A 22,620-nucleotide genomic window follows, 5' to 3' on the forward strand; every position below is an offset into this window, starting at 1 on the left:
CAACATGTGAGTAAAATGTACGATACAGCTTTTTGAAAAACAGCACGTAGGATTTGTTATAAAAATGTACTATGCCATGGTTGGAGAGACATAAATAAAAACTGCAGGGTGTGGCTTTATCTCTCCTGAATAGTATACTCAGACCAACATTTGAAAATGTCTACCACATAACATTTTAAAAGATTTTCCTACAATATATTTCTATAAAATGACTAGAGAATTTTTACAAGAAATATCTAGTTTAGATAATTTATTATCAGAATGAGTTACATAGAAGCACCAAGAATAAATTAATATACCCTTCACATATAATGGGAATCCAGTCTTTCCATCTGAGGACTCATCCAATTCATATTCTCTCTGTCTCTCTCTATATATACATATTATGCGTGTGTGTGTGTGTCTGTGTGTGTGTGTGTGTGTATGTGTAATTTCTGGGAGGAAGAGTGGTAAAAGCATTTTAATGTGCTAATGATATTAGCAAAACAAGGACTTATTTTAAAGTTTTTACTCGGGTCATCACAAGCATTACAAAATTATAAGATAAAAGGGTGCACACATCTGAAGATGACTAAAGTTGGTATACAAATTCCTCATGCATGGAGAAAGGGTATAAAACGTATTTCTAAGCCCCATATGCTATAAGTTGTGTATATCTTTAGGCCCAAATGAGTAATTAAAATCTCAGAAATCGGAAATAATCATGGAGCCCTCACTTGTGGGTTATCACAGTCAGACCCCCAACTCCAAAGTTTCATCTGATGTTAATAATAATATTACTGGAGAGAGAGCTTCAAGATGGAGGAAGAGTAAGATGTGGTGATCACCCTCCTCCCCACAAATACATCAGAAATACATCTACACGTGGAACAACTCCTACAGAACACCTACTGAACGCTGGCAGAAGACCTCAGGCCTCCCAAAAGGCAAGAAACGCCCCACGTACCTGGGTAGAGCAAAAGAAAGAAGAATAAACAGAGACAAAAGGATAGGGACAGGACCTGCACCAGTGGGAGGGAGCTGTGAAGGAGGAAAGGTTTCCACACACTAGGAAGCCCCTTCGGCGCGCGGAGACTGCGGGTGGCAGAGGGGGAAGCTTCGGAGCCACGGAGGAGAGTGCAGCCACAGGGGCGCGGAGGGCATAAGCGGAGAGATTCCCGCAGAGGATCGGTGCCGACCAGCACTCACCAGCCCGAGAGGCTTGTCTGCTCACCTGCCGGGACGGGCATGGGCTGGGAGCTGAGGCTCGGGCTTTGGAGGTAAGATCCCAGGGAGATGACTGGGGTTGGCGGCGTGAACATAGCCTGAAAGGGTTAGTGCGCCATGACTAGCCGGGAGGGAGTCTGGGAAAAGTCTGGAGCTGCCGAAGAGGCAAGAGACATTTTCTTGCCTCTTTGTTTCCTGGTGCGCGAGGAGAGGGGATTAAGAGCGCTGCTTAAAGGAGCTCCAGAGACGGGCGCGAGCCGCGGCGAAAAGCGCGGACCCCAGAGACGGGCGCGAGCCTCGGCTAACAGCACGGATGCCAGAGACGGGCATGAGATGCTAAGGCCGCTGCTGCCGCCACCAAGAAGCCTGTGTGCGAGCACAGGTCACTATCCACACCCCCCTTCCGGGGAGCCTGTGCAGCCCGCCACTGCCAGGGTCCCGTGATCCCGGGACAACTTCCCCGGGAGAACGCACGGCGCGCCTCAGGCTGGTGCAACGTCATGCCGGCCTCTGCCGCCGCAGGCTCGCCCCGCATCCGTACTCCTCCCTCCCCCGGCCTGAGGGAGCCAGAGCCCCCGAATCAGCCACTCCTTTAACCCCGTCCTGTCTGAGCGAAGAACAGATGCCCTCAGGCGACCTACACGCAGAGGACGGGCCAAATCCAAACCTGAACCCTGGGAGCTGTGCAAGCAAAGAAGAGAAAGGGAAATCTCTCCCAGCAGCCTCAGGAGCAGCAGATTAAATCTCCACAATCAACTTGACGTACTATGCATCTGCGGAATACATGAATAGACATCGAATCATCCCAAATTGAGGCGCTGGACTTTGGGAACGACGATATATATATATTTTTTCCCTTTTTCTCTTTTTGTGAGTGTGTATGTGTATGCTTCTGTGTGCGATCTTGTCTGTATAGCTTTGCTTTCACAATTTGTCCTCGGGATCTGTCCTTTTTTTTTAATTACTTAAAAAAATTTTTTTCTTAATAATTATTTTTTATTTTAATAACTTTATATTATTTTATTTTACTTTATTTTATCTTCTTTCTTTTTTTTCTTTTTTCCCTCCCTTTTATTCTGAGCCGTGTGGAGGACAGGCTCTTGGTGCTACAGCCAGGCATCAGGGCTGTGCCACTGAGGTGGGAGAGCCACGTTCAGGACACTGGTCCACAAGAGACCTCCCAGCTCCACATAATATCAAACGGTGAAAATCTCGCAGAGATTTCCATCTCAACGCCAAGAGCCAGCTCCACTCAACGACCAGCAAGCTACAATGCTGCACACCCTATGCCAAACAACTAGCAAGACAGGAACACAACCCCATCCATTAGCACAGAGGCTGCCTAAAATCATAAGGCCACAGACACCCCAAAACACACCACCAGAGGTGGACCTGCCCACCAAAAAGGCAAGATCCTGCCTCATCCACCAGGACACAGGCACTAATCTGCTCCACCAGGAAGCCTACACAAACCACTGAACCAACCTTAGCCACTGGGGACAGACACCAAAAGCAACAGGAACTACGAACATGGAGCCTGTGAAAAGGAGACCCCAAACACAGTAAGTTAAGCAAAATGAGAAGACAGAGAAACACACAGCAGATAAAGCAGCAAGGCAAAAACCTACCAGACCTAACATATGAAGAGAAAATAGGCAGTCTACCTGAAAAAGAATTCAGAATAATTATAGTAAAGATGATCCAAAATCTTGGAAATAGAACGGAGAAAATATAAGAAACGTTTAACGAGGACCTAGAAGAACTAAAGGGCAAACAAACAGTGATGAACAACACAACAAATGAAATTAAAAATTCTCTAGAAGAGATCAATAGCAGAATAACTGAGGCAGAAGAATGGATAAGTGACCTGGAAGATAAAATAGTGGAAATAACTATTGCAGAGCAGAATAAAGAAAAAAAGAATGAAAAGAATTGAGGACAGTCTCAGAGACCGCCGGGACAACATTAAACGCACCAACATTCGAATTACAGGGGTCCCAAAAGAAGAAGAGAAAAAGGGACTGAGAAAATATTTGAAGAGATTATAGTTGGAAACTTCCCTAATATGGGAAAGGAAATAGTTAGTCAAGTCCAGGAAGCACAGAGAGTCCCATACAGGATAAATCCAAGGAGAAACATGCCAAGACACATATCATCAAACTATCAAAAATTAAATACAAAGAACAAATATTAAAAGCAGCAAGGGAAAAATAACACAAAAGGAAATCCTCATAAGGTTAACAGCTGATCTTTCAGCAGAAACTCTGCAAGCCAGAAGGGAGTGGCAGGACATTGAAAGTGATGAAGGAGAAAAACCTACAACCAAGAGTACTCTACCCAGCAAGGATCTCATTCAGATTTGATGGAGAAATTAAAACCTTAATAGACAAGCAAAAGCTGAGAGAGTTTAGCCCCACCAAACCTGCTTTACAACAAATGCTAAAGGAACTTCTCTAGGCTGGAAACACAAGAGAAGGAAAAGACCTACAATAACAAACCCAAAGCAATTAAGAAAATGGGAATAGCAACATACATATCAATAATTACCTTAAATGTAAATGGCTTAAATGCTCCCACCAAAAGACACAGAGTCGCTGAATGGATACAAAAACAAGACCCGTATATATGTTGTCTACAGGAGATCCACTTCAGACCTAGGGACACATACAGACTGAAAGTGAGGGGATGGAAAAAGATAGTCCATGCAAATGGAAATCAAAAGAAAGCTGGAGTAGCAATTCTCATATCAGACAAAATAGACTTTAAAACAAAGACTATTACAAGAGACAAAGGACACTACATAATGATCAAGGGATCGATCCAAGAAGAAGATATAACAATTGTAAATATTTATGCACCCAACATAGGAGCACCTCAATACATAAGGCAAATACTAATAGCCATAAAAGGGGAAATCGACAGTAATACAATCATAGTAGGGGACTTTAACACCCCACTTTCACCAATGGACAGATCATCCAAAATGAAGATAAATAAGAAAACAGAAGCTTTAAATGACACAATAGACCAGATAGATTTAATTGATATTTATAGGACATTCCATCCAAAAACAGCAGATTACACTTTCTTCTCAAGTGTGCATGGAACATTCTCCAGGATAGATCACATCTTGGGTCACAAATCAAGCCTCACTAAATTTAAGAAAATCGAAATCATATCAAGCATCTCTTCTGACCACAATGCTATGAGATTAGAAATGAATTATAGGGAAAAAAAAGTAAAAAACACAAACATATGGAGGCTAAACAATACATTACTAAATAACCAAGAAATCACTGAAGGAATCAAAGAGGAAATCAAAAAATACCTAGAGACAAATGACAATGAAGACACAACAATCCAAGAAGTATGGGATGCAGCAAAAGCAGTCTAAGAAGGAAGTTTATAGCAATACAATCCTACCTTAAGAAAGAAGAAACATCTCAAATAAACAACCTAACCTTACACCTAAAGCAATTAGAGAAAGAAGAACAAAAAAAACCCCAAGTTAGCAGAAGAAAAGAATCATAAAGATCAGAAATAAATGAAAAAGAAAAGAAGGAAATGATAGCAAAGATCAATAAAACTAAAAGCTGGTTCTTTGAGAAGATAAACAAAATTGATATACCATTAGCCAGACTTATCAAGAAAAAAAGGGAGAAGACTCAGATCAATAGAATTAGAAATGAAAAAGGAGAAGTAACAAGTGACACTGCAGAAATACAAAGGATCAGGAGAGATTACTACAAGCAACTATATGCCAGTAAAATGGACAACCTGGAAGAAATGGACAAATTCTTAGAAATGCACAACCCTCCAAGACTGAACCAGGAAGAAATAGAAAATATGAACAGACCAATCACAAGCACTGAAATTGAAACTGTGATTAAAAATCTTCCAACAAACAAAAGCCGAGGACCAGATGGCTTCACAGGCGAATTCTATCAAACATTTAGAGAAGAGCTAACACCTATCCTTCTCAAACTCTTCCAAAATATGGCAGAGGGCAGATCACTCCCAAACTCATTCTATGAGGCCACCATCACTCTGATACCAAAACCAGACAAGGATGTCACAAAGAAAGAAAACTACAGGCCAATATCACTGATGAACATAGATGCAAAAATCCTCAACAAAATACTAGCAAACAGAATCCAACAGCGCATTAAAAGGATCATACACTATGATCAAGTGGGGTTTATCCCAGGAACGCAAGGATTCTTCAGTATATGCAAATCAATCAACATGCTACACATATTAACAAATTGAAGGAGAAAAACCATATGATCATCTCAAAAGATGCAGAGAAAGCTTTCGACAAAATTCAACACCCATTTATGATGAAAACCCTCCAGAAAGTAGGTATACAGGGAACTTTCCTCAACATATTAAAGGCCATATATGACAAACCCACAGCCAACATCGTCGTCAGTGGTGAAAAACCGAAACCATTTCCACTAAGATCAGGAGCAAGACAAGGCTGCCCACCTCATCACTATATTCAACATAGTTTTGGAAGTTTTAGCCACAGCAATCAGAGAAGAAAAAGAAATAAAAGGAATCCAAATTGGGAAAGAAGAAATAAAGCTGTCACTGTTTGCAGATGACATGATACTACACACAGAGAAACCTAAAGATGCTACCAGAAAACTACTAGAGCTAAACGATGATTTTGGGAAAGTTGCAGGATACAAAATTAATGCACAGAAATCTCTGACATTCCTATACACTAATGATGAAAAATCTGAAAGTGAAATTAAGAAAACATTCCCATTTAGCACTGCAACACAAAGGATAAAATATCTGGGAATAAACTTACCTAAGGAGACAAAGGACCTGTATGCAGAAAATTATCAGACACTGATGAAAGAAATTAAAGATGATACAAATAGATGGAGAGATATACCATGTACTTGGATTGGAAGAATCAACATTGTGAAAATGACTCTACTACCAAAGCAATCTATAGATTCAATGCAATCCCTATCAAACTACCAATGGCATTTTTCATAGAACTAGAACAAAAAGTTTCACAATTTGTGTGGAAGCAGAAAAGACCCCGAATAGCCAAAGCGACTTTGAGAACGAAAAATGGAGCTGGAGGAATCAGACTCCCTGACTTCAGACTATATTACAAAGCTACAGTAATCAAGACAGTATGGTACTGGCACAAAAACAGAAATATAGATCAATGGAACAGGATAGAAAGCCCAGAGATAAACCCACACACATATGGTCACCTTATCTTTGATAAAGGAGGCAAGAATATACAGTGGAGAAAAGACAGCCTCTTCAATAAGTGATGCTGGGAAAACTGGACAGCTACATGTAAAAGAATGAAATTAGAACACTCCCTAACACCATACACAAAAATAAACTCAAAATGGATTAAAGACCTAAATTTAAGGCCAGACACCATCAAACTCTTAGAGGAAAACATAAGCAGAACACTCTATGACAAAAATCACAGCAAGATCCTTTTTGACCCACCTCCTAGAGAAATGGAAATAAAAACAAAAATAAACAAATGGGAACGAATGGGACCGAAACTTAAAAGCTTTTGCACAGCAAAGGAAACCAAAAAAAAGATTAAATGACAACCCTCAGAATGGGAGAAAATATTTGCAAATGAAGCAACAAAGGATTAATCTCCAAAATTTACAAGCAGCTCATGCAGCTCAATATCAAGGAAATAAACAACCGAATGCAAAAATGGGCAGAAGACCTAAATAGACATTTCTCCAAAGATATACAGATTGCCAACAGACATATGAAAGAATGCTCAACATCATTAATCATTAGAGAAATGCAAATCAAAACTACAATGAGATATCACCTCACAGCGGTCAGAGTGGCTATCATCAAAAAATCTACAAACAGTAAATGCTGGAGAGGGTGTGGAGAAAACGGAACCCTCTTGCACTGCTGGTGGGAATGTAAAGTGATACAGCCACTATGGAGAACAGTATGGACGTTCCTTAAAAAACTAAAAATAGAACTACCATACGACCCAGCAATCCCACTACTGGGCATATACCCTGAGAAAATCATAATTCAAAATGAGTCATGTACCAAAATGTTCAATGCAGCTCTATTTACAATAGCCAGGACATGGAAGCAACCGAAGTATCCATCAACAGATGAATGGATAAAGAAGATGTGGCACATATATACAATGGAATATTACTCGGCCATAAAGAGAAACAAAATTGAGTTATTTGTAATGAGGTGGATGGACCTAGAGTCTGTCATACAGAGTGAAGCAAGTCAGAAAGAGAAAAACAAATACCGTATGCTAACACATATAGATGGAATCTAAGAAAAAAAAATGGTCATGAAGAACCTAGGGGCAAGACGGGAATAAAGATGCAGACCTACTAGCGAATGGACTTGAAGATAAGGGGGGGGAAGGGTAAGCTGGGACAAAGTGAGTGAGTGGCATGGACATACATACACACCAAACATAAAATAGATAGCTAGTGGGAAGCAGCCGCATAGCACAGGGAGATCAGCTCGGTGCTTTGTGACAAACTAGAGGGGTGGGATAGGGAGGGTGGGAGCGAGGGAGATGCAAGAGGGAAGAGATATGGGGACATATGTATATGTATAACTGATTCACTTTGTTATAAAGCAGAAACAAACACCCCATTGTAAAGCAATTATACTCCAATAAAGATGTTAAAAATAATAATAATAGTATTACTGTAAAGTATAGTTTTCTCATCATTAATTTCCTAGCTGCTTGGCCAAAAATGTTTGTCTAAAATAAAAGTATACTACAAAAAAACTGTGTTAAGGCTAGGTTTATCGTGAATTGAAATATTTTTTCCCCAATACCAACAATGTTTAAAAACAGTAGCATGTACCAAAGGCCCTTATGTTTTAAAAATCTTTTGGATATCTAATTATGAAGAATGGCAGCCCAGATTATTGTTTTTCTTTTTTTCTGACAATGTCTGACCTATTCCCAGACATTAACTACAAGTACCACAGTCTAGTATAGTATCATTAGGAAGTCCATTAAGACAGGCTTTCCAGGATCTCCAGCAGAGCTAACATGTGTCAACTCCTGTCCTCAGCAAGGCTAGCAGAAGGCACCACTGGGCTGGAATTAGAAAGCAAGTGTAAGTTTTTAAAACAGGTGTTTCTGTTGACATAACCATTAAACATCCTGCCATAGCTCCTAGAAGAATAGGTACTTTCTCATTTTAATTTTTAATACAAATTCCTATTTTCCATGAAAAGCTGTATTCCTGGGAGAATTTCCAGAATAATATGAAATCTGTAAGGTGTGTCTCTTAGTATGACATCAACACTCAACCTCCAGTATTTGGAGACCTATTAGTGGAAGAAGGATCAACAGGCTAGAGTTGAAAGTCATAAAAGCGATGAATATGGCAGTCGGCCTTGCCTCTCTCAATGGTGGCACAGAGGTAGTAGAAAAGTAAAACAAATCTAAGAGGCAGTTACTCTTCGGTTCCTAGGAATGCACAGCTGCCCAATGTATGTCAAAGGATAAGGCAAAACTGGATATTCCAGAATCAAAGAGAGTTAAAGTCAATGAGAGCTTAAAGATCAGCTAGCTCAGAGATTCTCAGTGTTTACTGTGTATAACAATATTCCTAGACCCACCCACTGAGATTATGACTCAGCAGCAGTACATAGTGGTAGCAGAAGTAGTAGGAATAGAAATAGTAATGTACAACACTTCTAAAGCACTTGCTTTGGGCCAGATACTGTGCTAAATTCCTTACAACTAGCACCTTACTTAATCCTCACAATAGTCCTGTTGGGTAGGTGCTTCTATTTCCCCCTTTCTCCAGATGAGGAGAACAAAGCACAGAGTGGTTCAGGAATCTGTCCAAGGAAATCCAACTAGGAAGTGAATAAGTATTCAAAGCCAGACAGGCTGGCTTCCAAGTCTGAGCTCTTAATCACTACCCTAAATTACCTACCAACAGGGCTAGGGGGAGACGCAGGGCATTAAGACAATGTCATGATCGAAGTTGATCTTTTCTCTTCTCAATGGAGAAACTAAAATCTGGAAAAGTGACATCTCCTATCGAAGACAAAAATCCTTCAGTGCATTTCCAGGAAGAAATCAACCATTATATGACAGCAACTACTCTTACACATTTCTCTACACACACTCCTCTAGGGAGGAAATGGACAGATGACGTGATCAAAAGCCACCTCATGGGTTCCAGCTGTGTTACTCTGACCAAGGTGCTGTTCTGGGATAGAGATTTCCATCCTTTTCTGCCCAACTCACTGTTCACTCACAGGAGGGAAAAAAGGGGGGAAAGGGATGGCAGAGACGCTATCCCACGTGGGAGATAAGGTTCACATAATTTGAGGACGGAAATAAAGCTGTGATTCTGATATGGCTCCCAAGGATGGTCTCCCTTCCCTTAAACTGACTATTCTATAACCTTAGTATATGTCAAAACATCATTAGGTCTTTGTTTTACCATATACAGGCAGGCAGAATGCCTAGAATGATCAGATCTACCCCAAGCTGCAACTACTCACATACATTCTCTCAAACGGTCACAAAAACATTTGCTAACAACATTTGATACGCAAGATGAGGCCAAAAATCTTACGAATTTATTGAAATCGTACCTTTTTACTTATGTTGAACAGAAATGATCGTTGTCATTTCCGTTCAACGATCAAGGTTACTCTAGGGCATCCTAAGCGAGGATAATAACCATGTATTCCAAACCACCGCGCGGAGGCATTTTCAGGATAACAATGAGGGCGGGAGCATCAGCGTTTGTTCCCGTCCCAGTGACGCAAACCGGGAGCCGCGTCCAACCCACCTTCATCACTTCCACCTGCAGGTCTTCGTGGAGGGAAGGCGTCACTTTCACGGTGTTCAGGATCTGATTGAGCAGCTGCTTCTCATCAGAGTCCGTTTCCATGGATACAAACCTCTCTTCCGCCAGAAGCTTCTGTAAAGAGGCACAAGGCAGTGATCAGATAGGCTTTCCCCTGCTGCCTCATTCTGTTGTAGCTTAGCATGTACTGAGGATAATGTTTCTTACTGTGGAGGCATATAGCTGGAGGCCATCAGGAGGAGCTGCTGCTATGTGCCATTAAAAAGAAAAATGCACCAAGCCTTTGGTAAACGGTTTTTGGCAAAGGCTTTTTCTTGCTATTAGATAATTCACTCTAAATTTTATGAAGTGCAGTTCTAACGTGCTGGCCAAATAGATCATTTGGTTGGTGGGGACGGAGGACAAATGTGCCAAGGGGAATGTAGCCCCTCACAACATTCACACTTGCCTTTTTTTTTTTTTTTTTAAGTTTTTAATCTGTTATATTTTTGGCTGCATTGGGTCTTCGTTGCTGCGCGCGGGCTTTCTCTAGTTGCAGTGAGCGGGAGCTACTCTTCATTGCAGTGCTTGGGCTTCTCATCGTGGTGGCTTCTCTTGTTGCGGAGCACGGGCTCTAGGCGCGCGGGCTCCAGAGTGCAGGCTCAGTAGTTGTGGCACACGGGCTTAGTTGCTCCGCGGCATGTGGGATCTTTCCAGACCAGGGCTTGAACCCGTGTCCCCTTCAATAGCAGGCGAATTCTTAACCACTGCACCACCAGGGAAGCCCTACACTTGCCCGTTCTGAATGTAGCTTTGCCACAGGAAAGGAGAAGGTCCTGGAGACGAGTTAATTTTTCAAATATTTACCTTTGTACTTCCTAATGTGAGCTGTCATTTACCCAGGAATTATTCATGAATCTACAAATCTTAATACCATTCCATCAGAAAATCAATCCCACAAAAACCTACACAAGACGACAGTCACTTTCATGAGGTTTCCCGGAAGTCATTACATCTTGCAGGATAGCTCTCCTCTATGTGAGAACAATTCTTACTTTTCATAAAATTCTTTCTGAGATTGTACCAAAACCCCACTGCCTGCCACCTCTATGCCCTCATCTGTCCCTGGAGTCACGCAGATTAAGCTTCTAAAATATCTCAAGTCAGCTATGAAGTCCACCGAAATCTCTTCTTCTCCACACTAAACCTCCTCGGGAGCCATCGGATGTTCTCTGCGTGATATGGTTTCGCAGACACTCTCCTCCTTAACATGTGGCCTCCAGTGCGCATGTAACACTTCAAGGGTGGTCTTCTGGTACAGAGCGGGGGCACCCGAGAGTGCATATGAAGGTAAATGTATGGACTTTGGGTGATTATGATGTGTCAACGTAGGTTCATCCTTGGTTAAAAAAAAAAGTACCATTCTGGGAGCGATGTTGATGCTGTGGGAGGCTATGCATGTGTGGGGGGAGGGAGTATATGGGAAATTTCTGCATCTTCCTCTCAATTTTACTCTAAACCTAAAACTGCTCTAAAATAAGTCTTTTAAGAAGAATAATAGTAAAAAGATGGCAGAGGGGAAAGAAAGAAACGTGGTCTTTGGTGGCAACATTGCTTTCCTATTCCAAACCTCTATAATTCTAGTTATGTAAGATAATTAAATCTGTTTATTGCCTAAAACCAAACAAAAAACAGTAATGCAGAAGTTTAATCACAGTCTCAGATCAAATTAGCTTAGTTCTAAGTCACAGCACATTCTATGCTGACTCACCCAGAAACTTCTCATTCACAAGGGCTGCAGTTAAGCTGTTCTTCCCTATTCTGTCCTGGGGCAATTGACTTTTGAGGCCCCGGTGTAGGATGGATTTTATATTTATCCCTATTAAATTTGTCCTTGTCCGATGCAGCACAGGGTGGCAGCCATGAAGAATTTTTGGAATTCTGATTCATCCAGGGTAATGACTCCCTCTTCTAGCTGAATGTCACTGCAGATCCGGAAAACAAGTATTTTAAACCTTCTTCTTAGGACTCCCTGAATTTGTCTATACAGCTATACCTCATTGTATTGCACTTAGCTTTACTCCACTTCACAGGTACTGTGTTTTTTATAAATTGAAGGTTTGTGGCAACCGTGTGTCAATCGAGTCTATTGGCCCCATTTTTTCGATAGCATTTGCCCACATCGTGTCTGTCACATTTTGGTAATTCTGGTAATATTTAAACCTTTCCATTATTACTGTATTTGTTACGATGATCTGTGATCAGTGATCTTTGATGTTACTGCTACAGCTGACTGAAGGATCAAATGATGTTGGCATTTTTTACCCATAAGGTATTTTTTAATTAAGGTATGTACATTTTTTTAGACATCATGCTATTGCACACTTAAGAGACTACAGTATAGTGTAAACATAATTTCTATATGCACTGGAAAATCAAAAACTTCATGTGGCTCACTCTAATATTTGCTTTATTATGGTGGTCTGGAACTGAACCCACAATATCTCTGAGGTATTCTCTCAAAAGAGATTTTTGACTCTCCTGTAATATATGTAGGGCAGCCCAGAGTTAGTTTATATACAAACCTGTTTTTACTTAAAGTGATAAAGACTAGAAAGCTCTTAAAAAATGTCTTAAGTTAATGGGAGGTCACAAGGGATGCTGAGAGGAAGACTCCCTGCCCCCCAGATCAGTGAAGTTCCCACGATTATTGAAAACATGATACTGTAACTTAGAATGTTTGAGGGTTAAAAAAAAAAATTAAATGGAAAATCTATATACTACTAAAGAAAAGGGAACATAGTGGCAGGTCAAAACAAACTCCCATTCTTTTTTTTTTTTTAATTAATTAATTTAGTTTTGGCTGCGTTGGGTCTTCGTCGCTGTGCAAGGGCATTCTCTAGTTGCAGCGAGCAGGGGCTACTCTTCATTGCAGTGCATGGGCTTCTCACTGCGGTGGCTTCTCTTGTGGAGCAGCACGAGCTCTAGGCGTGTGGCCTTCAGTAGTTGTGGCACATGGGCTCAGTAGTTGTGCCTTGTGGGCTCTAAACTCAGTAGTTGTGGCACACAGGCTTAGTTGCTCCGTGGCATGTGGGATCTTCCCGGACCAGGGCTCAAACTCGTGTTCCCTATTGGCAGGTGGATTCTTAACCACTGCGCCACCAGGGAAGTCCCCCATTCATTTTTAAAGTTGGCCCAATTACTTTGGATAAAAGTTTTCATTGTTTAAAATTTTTTTTAATGTTTAAGAATTTCTAATGCTATTGCATATTGAGATATACATCCTCTAATTCCAATCTTCTAGGGAAAAAAAGAGTTGTAATTTTCTTACTCTTTCATATTTATTTCTCTAAAGGAATTAGAGACCTCTCTGAACTTAAAGAGCTAACGATGAAACAGTAATGTGAGAAGACATCCAACAAATGCCACCAATCCCTGGTCAGGCTGCAAGAATACCCCGTAGGCTTGAACTGCACAGTACTTGTCATTCACATACCAAACCACTTAAGAAGTCAATGTATCTATACAGCCAACAACTTTGCACCTTTGGAATTAGACCTATTATGTACGATGTAAAACAAAATGAACAAATGCTCAGAGCAGGAAATGCATTTGTGCAATCTGACTTTTCTGACTACACAAAATTTCTTTCTTCTTCCCAATCTTGTTCTGGAAACAAAACACATTAATCCATTTGCCAACCTAACTGTAGAACAGAAAACAAAACAAACTCTTTCCAGCTTACCATCATTGCTCATGACACAACCCAGAGAACTTGAATGCATATAAGATTTGAGTTGGTATAGAACTGGAAGCATCTCTCTTGGGAGCCCTTACTCTGTTAAAAGTTTGGTGTCACAAAAACCATTTCATTTCTGTGTGGGCTTAGCTGAGTCTCCATGAGTCAGTGTCTGAACAACAAATGTTTAGCAAGATAATGCTGTACACAGAGAAATGCTGGTAAATACAAGAAAATCCTGTTATCTTCTCTGGTTATTACTCAGTTCAATCAAATTTTTGTCTGGGTCTTTAAACAGCTAGTATTTAGAATGTTAACTATTTGCTCTTTCAACGCCAAAGTGGTCTGTCAATTTCTGTCATCCTGCTGCACTCAGAGCCATACCTGTATCCCTGCCAAGGCATGTTGGGCCAGCTTCACATTCTTGGATTCCAAAGCCAACTGGAGAGGCAGCAGGCATTTCTCCCTGGCAAACACATAAATAAGGACAACATGTGAGCTCAGCAACGCTGGCAGTCAAGTGATCCAAGCCTTATGTACACCCACCCCCAAATGCCGCCACACACGTACATAAAACTATGACCAATAATGAAACTGCACATGGATTTTTAAAAACACAGCCAAAAAAAAAAAAAAAGCTCTGCAGAAATCATAGCATATCATGGGAATTCCCTGGCGGTCCAGTGGTTAGGACTCCACACTTCCACTGCAGGGGGTTCGATCCCTTGTCAGGGAACTAAGATCCCTCAAGCCGCGCTGTACGACCAAAAAAAAAAAAAAAAAAAAAAAACAGCATATCAGCAGCTCACTTTCTTAGGATGGCTACAGAGAAAACATACACAAGTACTCTCAAACAATTGTTTTGGTGAACTAATCATCACATGGTAAGTCCCTTCCCAGTCCATGAACACGCCCTGCTCTTTCCAGAAGTAATATAATTGCCTGTACTCAGTACACCTGGGGTGTATAACTCTAGAAAACACTGTTTATTTAGATTTCTATGCCTTGCTCATTCCTCTTCCCCGACCTGGCAAATGAGGGCATCACCACCACTACTCTGCCTCACGGATATAAGCTGAAATTTGATGCACTTGTCAATTTCTTCCCCAATTCAAACTGTTCAATAATCACTTATAATTTATGAATTTGCCCTTTAGTCTCCATCAGGGAGACCTAAATTTTGTGATGGGTTATTTTTATTTTTTTATTTATTTTATTTTTGGCTGCACTGGGTCTTTGTTGCTGCTCAGGCTTTCTCTAGTTGTGGCGAGAGGGGGCTTCTCATTGAAGTGGCTTCTCTTGTCACGGAGCACAGGCCCTAGGTGGGAGGGCTTCAGTAGTTGCAGCCCACAGACTGAGTAGTTTCCACACGTAGGCCCTAGAGCACACGGGGTTCAGTAGTTGTGCACGTGGGCTTAGTAGTTGTGGCATACGGGCTCTGTAGTTGTGGCTCACAGACTCTAAAGTGCAGGCTCAGTAGTTGTGGAGCACAGGCTTAGTTGCTCCACAGCATGTGGAATCTTCCTGGACCAGGGATTGAACCCATTTCCCCTGCATTGGCAGGCGGATTCTTAACCACTGTGCCACCAGGGAAGTCCCTGTGATGGATTCTTTTTTTTTTTTTTAACATCTTTATTGGAGTAAAACTGCTTTACAATGGTGTGTTATAGTTTCTGCTGTAGAACAAAGTGAACCAGCTATACATATACACATATCCCCATATCTCCTCCCTCTTGCATCTCCCTCCCACCCTCCCTATCCCAGCCCTCTAGGTGGTCACAAAGCACCGAGCTGATCTCCCTGTGCTATGCAGTTGCTTCCCACTAGCTAGCTGTTTTACATTTGGTAGTGTATATAAGTCCATGCCACTCTCACTTCGTCCCAGCTTATCCTTCCCCCTCCCCGTGCCTCTAGTCCATTCTCTATGTCTGCGGCTTTATTCCTGTCCTGCCCCCAGGTTCTTCAGAACCATTTCTTTTTTTTTAGATTCCATATAAACATGTTTCCAAGACAGAAATACAAACAAACCATCAACAGCTTTGATCCATGAGAAGTACCTGGCGTCAAGTGAAAGACAGAAAACATGGCTTGAGAACTATGTGTATTTTGAAGCTTAAGAAAAAAAATAACTGGGCCCTAAAATATGTTAGGAATAAACCAAAAAGGCTACAAAGAGAAATCTATTTTTCGGTAAGAAGCATTCACTCTAAATAATTAAACAATAGATCAAGAATTTTAATCAACCCATTATTTCCCCACAGAGTTACACTGGCACAACAAATGAAATGTTACTTAGTTTCACCAGGTTCCCCCACCCTCACTTAAACCAGAGCAGCCCCATTTTTATCTGTTTTATATTTTCAGCATAAACTGAAAGATTCATCGACTTTAGAGAGTATGAAAGCCACAGGGTAAGACTACAGTAGTCGTTGGAGGAACAAGGGTCACTGTTGCAGAACACAGTGAAACAGAAAGTTACTTATAGCTCTGATTCCTTCCTGTGCACCTGCAGCTTTTCCGTGGAATCCTCCATCAGCAGCTCCATGACAGATTGAGAGAGTAACAGACACTCCCCCTAACGCTGGCCACGAAGAACAAAACCAGACGATCGGAAAGAGCATTAAGCCCTCCTCATTCTTCTATCCCCAAGTTACAATACCCCACTTTTATATGAAAATTGATTCACACTACAGCCATTTTTCATTAGTACATCCTTTGACAGGTGGATAAATTACCCAACTGTGTTACTTCCAGTTGGGTGGCTATAATTTTGTCGCTGTTACGGTTACCGTCAGTTTCTCTCAGTTTCAAGGCAAACACTGCTATGCAGTCAGTTAAAGCAGGAATAGCTAATTTTCCCAATTTTGATTCTTTTATTTAATCATAACCAGTTTACAAGCTTAGAAAAATTAATTGGAAGGGTGAAAGTCAAGTGAGAATTAGCAATAATGGGCTGATGGAGGAATTAACAGAAGAGCCATAGAACTTCATCTGGAAACCCTTGAGACAGTCAAATTTCCACCAGGCTTAATTCACTGTGAAAGAACTTTCATCTCCAGTTTTTGGAGTCAGATCTGCCAATGAGGGCATGATGGTAGTGAGCAAGTGTCGATGTCCCAAACTCTTAATAGTCTCATAGCCTGGGCCAGTGAAATTCTCTGCTGAGTGGTTGTGTGCTGAAAATGCACACGTATTACACATTTCTCATCCAAGGCACCAACGAGAGTGGATGCCACATTCAGCAGCAACAAGGACCTTCCTGGAATGCTGAACCCCTGACCCTTAGGGAGCAGCATTATGTTTGCAGATAAACAACAGCATGCTCACACTGCTCTGCCATTGACAGTACCAGTCCCTGAAATCCTCATTCCACTCTCTTACCTACTTCTACATTCACACAATTTCTATTGCAGACCGGAAACAGATGGCTGACAAATGCCAGGACTACCAGGTCCCACCATGATTCCAGGGGACATCATTGAACTGTTCCTCATGCCAGTTGTGGTCACCAGGAAGGACTGGAAGATGTAATTGGTTCAGCTAGGTTTGGGTTTAATTGCAAGGTATCACCATTTAGTGGAAGGACTATGGGCTGTGGAATCACACAGACCTGGATTCAAACCCTAACAATTATAAATTGTTCAATCTCAGTTAATATACTTAACTCTGTTGAATCTTAGCTTCCTGGACTTCCCTGGAGGCGCAGTGGGGTTAAGAATCTGCCTGCCAATGCAGGGGACACGGGTTTGATCCCTGGGCTGGGAAGATCCCACATGCCGCGGAGCAACTAAGCCCATGTGCCACAACTACTGAGCCTGCACTCTAGAGCCCGCAAGCCACAACTACTGAGCCCGTGCGCCACAACTACTGAAGCCCGTGCGCCTACAGCCCGTGCTCCGCAACAAGAGAAGCCACCGCACCGCAACAAAGAGTAGCCCCAGCTCTCCACAACTAGAGAAAGCCTAAGCGCAGCAACAAAGACCCAACACAGCCAAATAAATAAACATTTAAAAAAAAATCTTAGCTTCCCAATCCATAACAAGAGCATATTAAGACCAATCCTGCAGGGTTATAGTAAAGAGTACAGAAAATATATATCAGGGGTTGGAAAACTTTTTCCATAAAGAGGTAGACAAAAAATATTTTAGGCTTTGAAGACCATACGGTCTCTGTGCTCAACGCTGTTATAGCACAAAAGCAGTCAGAGACAACATGTAAATCAATGAGCCTGGCTACATTCCAATAAAACTTTATTTACAGGACTTCCCTGGTGGCACAGTGGTTAAGAATCCGCCTGCCAGAGCAGGGGACACGAGTTCAAGCCCTGGTCCAAGAAGATCCCACATGCCGTGGAGCAACTAAGCCCATGTGCCACAACTACTGAGCCGGCACTCTAGAGCCCATGAGCCACAACTACTGAGCCCACGTGCCACAACTACTGAAGTCCGTGCGCCCAGAGCCTGTGCTCCGCAGCAAGAGAAGCCACCGCAACGAGAAGCCCGTGCTCAGCAACAAAGACCCAACACAGCGAAAACTAAATAAATGAATAAATAAATTCATTAAAAAAAACCAGAAGACTTTATTTACAAAAACAGGCAACATGCCAGATTTGGCCTACAGGCTAGTTGCCCAGCCCTGATATAGACAAAGGCCCAGCAAAGACCATGATTTTCAGTACAGGATAACAAGGTCTATCTCATCTTGTCATAGTATCCAGAAAGATTTTGCAAAGGACATAGAGCACATGTCCTGGGAGGGTCTTAGCAAGACAGATTTCTCTTAGAAAATCAGTGCTTCGAGGAAGCAGACTGACAGACTTCATCTGGGTACTAAACCAAGGCACTCCAGCCATCCAGCTATCCATCCAACTATCAACACTTGAGTGCCTGCTGTGTGCAAGGGACCGTCACGGATGCTTGCAAAGACCCAACACGGAACAAGACAGAACAGATACTTGCTTTCATTTTATTCATGGGTTGAAAAGGGAATAAAAATTACTTGTTATTTCGCTATTTAGTCTACCAGTCACTGTAACCTTAAAATAGGCATTCTTACCCTTGTTCTACATTTGAGAAAATGGAGATTCAGAGAGGGTTCACAGCCTGCCCAATGTTACATGGCTAAAATCTATCGGAGACAATTCAAATGGAAATCCGTCTCACTCCCAAGACCAAGTTTCTTCCAACACCCTTTGGTGTCAAAAGATCAGAGCAAAGCTAGAATAGTTGTTTCTTAAGCTTTTTTAGATCATGAACACAAAAAGATCTTCTTCCTAGAGGAGCATGCAAGTAATTTCAGGGGATTCACAGGCCCCCTCAAGCCCTAACTCCACATAGATCCCAAGTTAAGAGCCCCTGCTTTCCGGAGAAAGGACCTGCCCAACATGGCAGAAACCTCCGTGTCTGTGTAAGAGAAGTGGGCCATGTTCCCTGGCTGGGCTCAAGGTTCCACTAGGATGAAAAGCTTTGAAGTGATATTACACTGAGCCCTAAAGCAGAGAGGTGGCTGTGTGCGTGTGGCCGTGTGTGCGTGGGTGTGTGGCTGTGTGTGTGCATGTGGCTGTGTGCGTGTGACCGTGTGTGCATGTGTGTGTGGCTGTGTGCGTGTGCGTGGCTGTGTGTGTGCGTGTGGCTGTGTGTGCGTGTGGCTGTGTGTGTGTAGGAGGTGAGAGGGACGACTAACCCTCCCCAGGATCCAATGTCTCTCAGCGCCTCAGCCCCAGCAGGCCCCTAGATGAGTGTCGTGAGCCTCAGATCACGACTTCGACAAGAAATGAACACACGTGGGGCACAATTGATTTCACTGCTTGCTCTGTGGTACCATAAAAACCCTGCTGCCTTAATTTTTTTAAGTGATTTTAATAAAAGAGAATAACAGGCCTGTTAATTGAGTCTCAGGATGAAATTTATAATGAAGATGCAACGTGGCACACACTCAGTCCCCTCTGCACAGACCATCTTGGAATAAATCATCTTTCGATCTTGCTAGATGATGCCTAATTGGGGAAAGGGCATACCAAAACCAACGTTCAGTTACATCAAGCGATTATTTTTTATGCACGAGCATGTGCAAGATCACTCTTGCCTAATTAAATGTGGACAGTGGCCCCGGGTTTCATGCCTTGGCATGTCATTATTTCTTAAAGAAGAATAATTAGCAGCTCTGCACATGCATGAGGAGGACATTATCCCGTGACAGTGACTGGTTGTGTCAAGGAGACTGAGTCTCTCTCCTTAACTGTGTTGTCATGGTTCACAGACAAGCTTTATTGGGCTGGAAGATAACAACGGACAAAGGTATATTAAAATGGGTGAATGGGGGAACAGACAGGATGTACCAAAAATTACCTTTCAATAATGAGCACAAAAATGAACTTCATGGAAAACCAAACCTGTTTCTGAATTTTAAGTTGCTTCCTCTTTGATGGACTACATGGGACGAAGCACAAAGATACCTTAGATTTCTGAGGTCTGCTTATACTGTATACTTCTAGGATTCTATGATCTAAGCCATTTATTCAGTAACTGTCCAGATTCCTTCACATAATAACCATGGCTCTGATTGAATATCCGCGGGCCCGTATGTCCCAAGTACCATGTTCACACTGTCATATTTACTATTTTATTATGTAGAGATTTAACTGTTGACAAAACAAACTAAGAGAGACTAGATTACCTGTCCAAGGCCACATGTTTGTAAATGACAGAGCTGTGGTTTAAATTTAGACCATATCTTCAAAACCCGTTCTCTGGCCTCCGCCAGCAGGCAGCTCCCCACCAACTGTGGCATACGGCACCCTGCTTTACAAACAGCAACTCAGATGTCCACCCGTTTAAAAGAATGGGGACAGACATCAAGTAAGTAATGTAAATTATCTTACTGTGAGGGGTCGTTCATGAAGAAATGTGTTACAGTTGACAGTTGGAATGCAGTTATGAATGTAGTTATTACATACAGTTTGGATGAATGGGATAAATGTGGCTTTGGATCTAGCTGCTGGGTTCAAGGACAGCCATCACTTTTCCTAGTAATCATGACCTTTCCTAGTTTGAGTACAGAAGGTTTTTCAGCCCCTTGTTGTTACACTTGGGATATTATTTGTGTTTATGAATACCGATGCTTTAAACAGTTTGCATCAACACTGATGAATTTTCATTGACTAAGCTTTCGCCAGAGCCAATTCACTGAGCCAACTGGAACTGAATTGTTTCCTTAATTGATTTTCTCTGCAGTGCAGTTAAAATGTTTCCATTTTCTTTCTATTTTCACTCCTATTTTTATGAAATTATCTTCATCAGTAACCTCTATATTTCGCAACAAAGATTAGGTTCATCCTTCAGGAACTGTTCTAGGTCCTAGGGATACAACTGTGAACAACATAAAATCCCATTTCTCCTGCAGGATTTCAAGATGCCTTAGCAAGCCTACTGCGATTATTAAGTAGAACATATGAAACTGCCATTTTCTGTACATCAGAAAGGGTTGAATATTCATCATTTTACATGATTCACTCTGTTAAAAAGAATCCTAAATAGATAACCAACAAGCTCCTACTGTACAGCACAGGGAACTATACTCAATATCTTGTAATAACCTGTAAGGAAAAAGAATCTGAAAAAGGATATACATATATATGTATAACCGAATCACTTTGCTGTGTACCTGAAACTAACACGACATTGTAAATCAACTATATTTCAATAAAAATTTTTTAGAAAAGAATCCTAAATAATATAATATGGTTATGCTCATATTTTCCCTCAAAATATACTTTTATTATATTTCATTATAAAAGGCATACATGTACATTACAAAATCCAAACAGTACAGAGAGACACACAACAATGAAAATCAATGAGGGCACTACCTAAGAAGAGAGCTGGGCTGAATGCTGACCATGGGTATGTCCAGAGAGTGGCATGGGGGATCTTTCATTTTCTTTCTATTTATACTTTCTATTTGTATTAATTTTTATATAATAACTCTAGAATATACTGATATAATCTGAAGAAAATATTCAAAAAGCCACAGTCACTGGCTCCTCATAAGTTAACATCACAGTATTTTCTTCTCCTGTTCAGCTCAAAAAGGTGAGTGAATCTGCACATACACATAGAAAATATTAAATATGGAACTCATTTTCTTCTTGGCACTTACATCAACAGTCCTTTTTAGTAATTATATGTACACTTCTTGTTTATAAAGTAAACCTCCATTTACCTGATGGGCCTCACTATGCTAATAGGTTTTTGTGCTGAGAGGACAACTGCAGACAATTTAGTAGGTTAGCAATCACCTGAAAATTTGTAAATACTATCTAGATTTTTATCTTTGCTATTTGACATGTGTAATTAAAAAATAAGCCGTAAAAGAATAGAAAGCAACATAAATATGAAAACATTTTGGTATACTACTGTAATAGGGAAATGGGTTTATCTTTTTCATTTTAATATTCTTGCAGTATTTAAAAAATATAAAACACAATAGGTCAAGAAGCTAATTTATAAGAGTAAATTTTTTTTCATTTTGAAAAAAATTTTTTCCAATGATTTATTGAGACATGTAAGTTACATATAACATTGTAGAAGTTTAAAGTGTACAACAAAATGATTTGATATATGTTTATACTGCAAAATAACGACCCCAATACGTTTAGTTAACAAGGATCACCTCACATAGTTACAATTTTTTTTTCTTGTGATGAGAACTTTGAAGTTCTATTGTCTTAGCAACTTTCAAATATATAATGTAGTATTGTTATAGTCACCATGCTGTATATTATATCCCCATAGCTTATTTATCTTTGAAAAAAATTAAAGGTGGCTTGGTATTTTCACCTGCAATCTAGAATTA

General features: G+C 41.1%; 1 protein-coding gene across 2 annotated transcripts in view; it reads right to left on the reverse strand.

The window, feature by feature from the left end:
* Nucleotides 1-22,620, reverse strand: part of ARFGEF3 (ARFGEF family member 3) — a 312,275-nt gene that overhangs the window by 138,585 nt on the left and 151,070 nt on the right. For both annotated transcript variants that reach the window (XM_049695570.1, XM_004263774.3), the window contains 2 exons: nucleotides 14,152-14,233; nucleotides 10,032-10,163 (listed from right to left, as the gene is read on the reverse strand). In XM_049695570.1, the coding sequence (XP_049551527.1) occupies nucleotides 10,032-10,133 (102 nt within the window). In that variant the 5' untranslated portion in view covers nucleotides 10,134-10,163; nucleotides 14,152-14,233. The remainder of the gene's footprint in view (nucleotides 1-10,031; nucleotides 10,164-14,151; nucleotides 14,234-22,620) is intronic.

The sequence above is a fragment of the Orcinus orca genome, chromosome 12 (assembly GCF_937001465.1).
Source record: "Orcinus orca chromosome 12, mOrcOrc1.1, whole genome shotgun sequence".
Lineage (NCBI taxonomy): Eukaryota > Metazoa > Chordata > Mammalia > Artiodactyla > Delphinidae > Orcinus > Orcinus orca.